The sequence below is a fragment of the Pelophylax lessonae genome (genome assembly GCF_965119305.1).
Source record: "Pelophylax lessonae genome assembly, chromosome: 3".
NCBI classification, from domain to species: Eukaryota; Metazoa; Chordata; class Amphibia; order Anura; family Ranidae; genus Pelophylax; species Pelophylax lessonae.
This window is the reverse complement of record NC_138770.1, coordinates 64,887,148-64,894,884: the sequence shown is the minus strand read 5'-3', so window position 1 is coordinate 64,894,884 and position 7,737 is coordinate 64,887,148. Positions and strand designations below refer to the sequence as shown.

General features: G+C 40.1%; 1 protein-coding gene across 1 annotated transcript; it reads left to right on the top strand.

Annotated features, from left to right (window-relative positions):
- Positions 1-1,226: 1,226 nt before the first annotated feature.
- LOC309550074 (taste receptor type 2 member 1-like) lies at positions 1,227-2,174 on the top strand (the record flags this gene model as incomplete). Its single annotated transcript, XM_082250539.1, has 1 exon — positions 1,227-2,174. One exon carries the CDS (start codon positions 1,227-1,229, stop codon positions 2,172-2,174), a length of 948 nt encoding a protein of 315 aa, XP_082106665.1.
- Positions 2,175-7,737: the final 5,563 nt, after the last annotated feature.

Below are 7,737 nucleotides of genomic sequence, written 5' to 3'. Positions count from 1 at the left end.
GACACAGACCTGTCACCTTGCTGGATCTCATGCTGTTACCTTACAGCTGTGAGGTAAGAAGTTAGTACAGCCAGAAATACTAAGGAACTTCTGCCCATATTGTATCAGTCATCAACTGCTTCTGCTTTGGGAGGCTTCCCATCTGAAAGAGATTTTTTTTTATCATAACAGAACTGAATCTGTGGGGTATATACTAGATAGATAATGTTCAGTGTGTCATCCTAACAGAGCTATGAGAAGTTTTCTTGCTCATATTTTGTCACCGTTTTCCATTGAAACAGCGACATTTGGTCTTATATTTAGTAGCTATATACCATCTATTTGTTTTGCGAAGTATTTTAGTGATTATCTGCCATCCCCATTATTTACATTTTTCTATTTTTTTTCTGCCTGTTTTGGTTATCGAAGAGTGTGGCTACAGACTAATTTTATCATTGGAATTTTAATATTTATTCATCATTTTATTACTGGACGATCTATTGCTTTGTCACCTTTATATACTTGGAGATACAGCACTTTTTTATACACTCTTTATTCCATTTATTTGTGTTGCATTTATTGAAGACTTGGGATATATTTATTGTATTTATTCACCTTTTTTTTTATTATTGAGTCAAAGATTCAGCACCTCGTCACCTTACAGTATATATATGTCTATTCATTCAGTACTACATATTTTCACTCATCACTTTGTCACCTTCATGTATTTGGAGATATAGCACCTTGTGACTTTGTTTCACATTCTTTATCCTATTTATTTGTATCACATTTATTGAAGACTTGGGATATATTTATTGTATTTATTCACCTTTATGGATTATTGAGTCTAATATTCAGCACTTTGTCACTTTATAGTATATATATATCCATTCATCCATTACTACAGAATAGCGCAGCACTATCTCCCCCTTGTAATACTGGTTAAAAGGAAATTGTCAATCTTGGTGTTTGCAGCAATTCTTTTGAGCCAATATTGGCTCAAAAGTATTTGCTTGCAATATACAAGTTTGTTTCTTTTTCCATCTTATGTTCTTGCATTATGATATAACCACATACACGAGTATCATGTTCACTCTCATCTTTTTTATTTGTATATCCATCGGTACAGCCAAGGCGTTTGCATTACTATTTGCATCATACATTCTATGAAGTTCTGTTCTATCAATAAATAATAAAGAGTACATCTATCAATTTTATACACATGGCTCTTGTATGGGATTGCAAACATGGCAGATTCTACAGAAAAAGACTATTATAAAAATATTCTAGAAGAATATTTGGTTCCATCTGCCTTACTTGTAATATTAGTGTTGGTAGGTCTGGTGGTACAATCATTTATTGTGACTGTTAATGTCATTGACTGGCTGAAGGGAAGATCACTAACAGGTGCGGACAAGATTATCACCTCCATTGGGATATCCAGGATCTTCTTTCATGCTGCTTTCCTGTTGGACTTATTTTTATTTGATTACTTTTCAGAGATAACTATAATATTTTTTATATTTCTTTCATGTGCTATGGAATCCTTAAACTTTTCCAACATGTGGTTATCGACCCTGCTCTCCATCTTCTTCTACTTCAAGATCTCCACCTCCCACAATGTGTTTATCTTACGTCTAAAGGCCATCATGTCAAAGAGGGTCACCTACCTAATTATTGCCTCTTTCATTTTGTGTTTAGGATATTCATCATTGAATTGTTTGCTAATTGTTCATTTTCTCTTTAGAAATGCAACACAAGGTTACACTTCAGATATTGGGGAACAGCTGTTGGAATATTTTAAGGTGTTGTGGAATGTTTTACCCCTTCTTATGTCCTTTATAACTTCAATTTTACTTATCATTTTGCTTGGTCTTCACACAAGCAGACTGAACAATCATGGGAATGCAGACACCTACTATAGGATCATAACATTTACTGTTTTCTCTTTTCTGGCCTCTAGTTTGTACATGGCAGTAAATGTATTGCCATTGTATATGGGATTATTGGGATGGGTTTGGTGGTATTTTATAACAAACCTTTTTCCGGTTCTACACTCTATTTTGCTCATTTATGTAGCAACAAAACTAAGAAATCAATTCTTCAGGATTGTCCATTGTGGAAGTGACTGCTTGTTCAACAGAAACACTCCTGGACCTCACCCTAGAGAGCCGGTGGAGGTGACCGCTTTGTGATTGAAGGAAAGATAATGAACAATACCTTCATTTTTAAAATCATCAAAAATATTGTAAATAATTTTTTCTCTTTGTATATTCATTTTTAACATGGAGTGATTTTATTGGCATTGCTATTTTCATAAAGCAGATAGGAAATTGCAGTAAGCTTAGAGCTACTTATATATCATTTGCTCATTAAGATTCATTTATAATTGTTGTTGTGATGTCTTCATTTAGGTGCAGCACTGGAAATCTTATAAAGCGTTTTTAGTGCATTTGTTAAAGTGGATCTGAGCACCACAAACCAAAAATACTATTTAATTTGTATGTATTATTCAAAGCAATCTCCCCCCCCCCATTCATCCATGTCTCCATGCATTATGTTGCTGAGAAATCATTTTGAAAAACACCCCCTAGCAGTTCTGGTCAGGGATAGTAAAAGGGCAGATAATTTATGCATCATTTACTTCCTGGAATCCATCTGCCCTTAGCTCAGGCATAGGTTGAGCTGAGAACCCTCCCTTCTCTCCTGAAGACTCCTGGGATGCATAACATTTCTGGTCATGGATAGTAAGGGCAGATGATTTATGCATCATTTACTTCCTGGAATCTATCTGCCTATGCCTGAGCTGAGAACCCTCCCTTCTGTCCTGAAGACTCCTGGGATGTATGACATTATTTGCTTAGGCATGGAAACCAAGAAGTAACTGAAGAAATGTAACAAAAAAGTTTAAAGCAAGTAAATAGATACTTTCCTATCTATTTACTAAAGCTAGCAGCATAAGGATTACAAATGGTCCATGTTGATTGAGAGAGTGAAATTCCACTATAATGATGGTGTTTGTAACATGAAACATGATTTGGCATTGCTGGAAGATTAGTCAAAGCAGTGGAAACTGCAATTCAATGTTTCTAAATGTAATTTAATGCACATAGGGAAAAAGTAATCTCTTGAGAGAGTTCAAGATTGCCCCCTGCCTGATGAGGGGGCCCTGCGTGGCTCTGAAACGTTGCTATATATTTATCATGTAACCACAGAATAAAGCTTTTGACCCTTCTGAGGAACCCTTGGTGTGCTGATGATGTTTCTTCACTTCGAGTACAACATTGGGGGTACAGTGTTAGCCAGCACTACAGAAGAATAAGATTTGGAGGTACTTATTTCCGATGATTGCAAAATAAGAAAACAGTGGGAGAGATCGACCAAAACTGGAGCACTCAGAATCTGGTGCAGCTGTGAATAGTAGCCAAACAGCTACCAGCTTGGGCTTGTACAATTAAGCTTTGGCAATAAAACCTGGAAGCTGATTGGTTTCTGTGTAGAGCTGCAGCACATTTTGCACTCTCCAGTTTTAGTAAATCTTCCCCACAGTGGCCAGGCAGTAGGGAAAGTGAATAGAATTCTAGGATGAATCTCTAGAGGGGTCACCAGCAGGAGGAAGGACATTCTAATTCCTCTATATACATCTTTATATCACTTAAGGGGTCACCAGTAGGAGGAAGGAGGTCCTGATTCCTATATATAGATCTTCACTTATCAATAAAGAGGTCACCAGCAGGAGGAAAGAGGTTGTGATCCCTCTATATAGATCTTTATATCACTAGAGGGGTCACCAGCAGGAGGAAGGAGGTCCTGATTCCTCTATATACATCTTTACTTATCAATAAAGAGGTCACCAGCAGGAGGAAAGAAGTCTTGATTCCTTTATATAGATCTTTACTTATCAATAAAGAGGTCACTAGCAGGAGGAAAGAAGTCTTGATTCCTTTATATAGATCTTTACTTATCACTAGAGGGATAACCAGCATGAGGAAGGAGGTCCTGATTTCTCCATATAGATTTTTATATCACTAGAGGGATCACCAGCAGGAGAAAAGAGATCCTTATTCCTCTATAAATATATATAAGTTTATCATTAGAGGGATCACCAGCAGAAGGAAGGAGGTCCTGATTGCTCTATATATATCTTTATATCACTAGAAGAATCACCAGCAGAAGGAAGGGGGTCCTGATTGCTCTATATAGATCTTTATATAACTAGAGGGATCAACAGCAGTAGAAAGGAGGTCCATATTCCTCAAAAAAAAGATCTTTTTATCACTAGAGAGGTCACCAGCAAGAGGAAGGGGGTCCTGATTCCTCTATATAGATCTTTACTTATCACTAGAGGGGTAACCAGCAGGAGGAAGGAGGTCCGGATTCCACTATATAGATATATACTTATCACTAGAGGAATAAGATCTATATAGAGGAGGAAGGAAGTCCTGATTCCTCCATATAGATCATTATATCATTAGATGGATCACCAGCAGGAGGAAGGAGGTCCTGATTCCTCTATATAGATATTTACTTATCACTAGAGGGATCACCAGCAAGAGGAAGGAGGTCCTGATTCCTCTATATATATATTCTTAACACTTGAGGGATTACCAGCACCAACACTCACTCCCACACTCATCTCCACTGTACCAACACTCACTTCTACACTCATCTCCACTGCACCAACACTCACTTCTACACTCATCTCCACTGTACCAACACTCACTTCTACACTCATCTCTACTGCACCAACACTCACTTCTACTCTCATCTCTACTGCACCAACACTCACTTCTACACTCCTCTCCACTGTACCAACACTCACTTCTACACTCATCACCACTGCACCAACACTCACTTCTACACTCATCACCACTGCACCAACACTCACTTCTACACTCATCACCACTGCACCAACACTCACTTCTACACTCATCACCACTGCACCAACACTCACTTCTACACTCATCACCACTGCACCAACACTCACTTCTACACTCATCACCACTGCACCAACACTCACTTCTACACTCCTCTCTACTGCACCAACACTCACTTCTACACTCATCACCACTGCACCAACACTCACTTCTACACTCATCACCACTGCACCAACACTCACTTCTACACTCCTCTCTACTGCACCAACACTCACTTCTACACTTATCTCCACTGCACCAACACTCACTTCTACACTCATCTCTACTGCACCAACACTCACTTCTATACTCCTCTCCACTGTACCAACAAATGTCTCTGCACACTTTTTGATTTTCTTCACTGCACTGACATGGAGGACTCCCACACCTGCCTCCATTGCACTGACATACACTTCATCACTCACCTTCACTTTACCGACATGCACTTCGGCACTCATCATCACTGCACTGAAGATCACTTCCTCACTCATATCTAGGACATGATTGCACATTTCACCACTTGACCTTACTCCTCTGGCGCACACTTCATCACTCACTTCCCCTGCAGCAATGCACATTTCCACATGCAGCTGTGGGCAGGGCTTCAGGGTCCATGCGGGGACCAGTGGGACTGCACTTACTAGTGCCTGACTCCAGAATGAGAGCTGCAGTCATGTGACATTTAACATTAAGACAGATCTCCCAAGCTTAGAAGTGAGCTGCAATAATGCTATTAACTCTTTGTAATTTGTGGCTGACTGCATTACACTGATGAAACTTGTATACTTCAGACACTTCCTCTGCATAGAGGACGCCAATTTACTGGTGTGCAGCAATTTGTGGCCGGTACCGCTGAGCCTGTACCGGGTTTCACCAATCCAGCAGTTCATGTCATCTCTTTCACAGTGACACATTCCATAATTGCTGTGGGATATAGGAAATGCTCTCCCTCTCTCCACCACCATGCTTGCTTCTATTCACCCGAGGTACTTCATACATATCTCCCACCACTCGAGCCTGGAGCCATAGGCACTCTGCACTGCGGGTCCGGTCCCAAATAGTGGGGAACTTGCTGCTAGCAGAGGTTTCAGGTAAGTAGTCTAAAAAGGCTACCTATAGCGCTTGCTAAAATTAATTAATTACAATAAATATTCATAAAAGATTAAGAAATGTTATACAAAAAATTCATACATAAAATTGCATAAGGTGATAATAGTGACGATAAAGTGATAAATACAAATTATTCCATATAAAATTCATATAAAAAATTCCTACATTGACTGTAGTGAAATATGGGAAAAAAAACAAGTCCGAAAAATGTTGTCTAGGTTTAGAGATCCAATAAAAAAATCCAATAAATAAATAAAGTGAGTCTCTTGTGCAAGCGGTGCTTGTTTCCAAACAATAGGTGCAAGTGCTCAGCGTGGTGATTTCTCAATCCGCTCTGTGGTGCTCAGTGCAACTTTTATTTCCACCGTGACAAATGGTAAGATTAAATCACTTACCAAATAGCGCGGATCATGTATGCTTTATGGCACCAAGACCAGCCAAGCTTAAGTAGCCTTCCAGGCTGTGATGGAGTCTCCTCGTGGCTCTCTTTGGGTGGATAGGATGGCGAGCTCCCCCTCTCTCTCCTCTCACCTCAGGCCAGATATGAGGGAAGATAAAAAAAATAGCTCCGGATAGTGTAGTATCTTTGATATAAATGTTATTTTCCAATTTGGGTAAAAATAATACCGGGTAGTTTAGAACAATATAAGCAACAAAAAAATGTGTGTAAAAATGAATTTGCCAATTAAAAGACCCAAAGAATGGCCGCTCGTGAATGTGTGTACTGGTGCAAACCGATTGCAGGGTAGCGAGCGGGAAGACTTCCGGCTTGCGTTCCACCTGCGTCACACGTCACGTACGCTGTCCGTTCCAAATCTTACGCGTTTTGTCACATCCAGTGACGTCTTCGGAGATCTTCAGAGATGCTAGCAGAGGTGCCAGGCACCTTACCCCTTCCACTGCCAAAGTATCCATCACCTTTGCCAGTCATCCATCTCCTGGCTGATTGGCTACTTCACATGTGACATAATTACTGTAGTCCTTAGCAACAACATAATAACTTCTTTTGGACAGTACTCCACTGTTCTTCAGATAAGCTGTGCATGCAACCCTTTGAGGGACATCAGACCAGACAATTAACAGTTACCAGACACTTTACTGAAGAAAGGCAAACATACTGGAACAGTTCTTGTAAAGCAACTACTCACAAAAAATCCTGTATAAAGGTGTTCTAGCGCCCATAAGGTAATCATACCTAAATAACAGCAGAGAGTCCATAGTCCTTTAGAGGCAAGAGTCCATTAAGGCAAATAATCCACAGAGGTAGAAAGTAATTCTTAAAGTCCATAGCTGGCAGCTAAGAGTCCATGCAGTCCGCAGGTTCCCAGTCCACAGGGAACCCCGACTGTCCCCCCCCCATATGGGGGCACAGATTGACAGAGTAACAGCCTACATCTTGGCAGTGTTTCCCAGCACCTCCCACAGTGAGCCCTTTTTATGTTAATCTCTAGAAGATTGAGAAATCAGATCCACCCCCACATCTACATTTTTAACATTTTGCACCTGACTGGCACAGTTAACTTGAGTACACGAGTACAGACAAAAAACACAGTACAGTTTGAGACAGATACCTGCAGAACATGATTCAGCACAGCGGAAAAACAATAACCCCTTGTAAGCACCTGCGTACACACCTCCGCTGCAACAATGCACACATCATCACTCCCATCCACTGAGCAAATGCCCACTTTTATACACAAATACACTGCACCCAGGGCCAGGAATAGGGGAG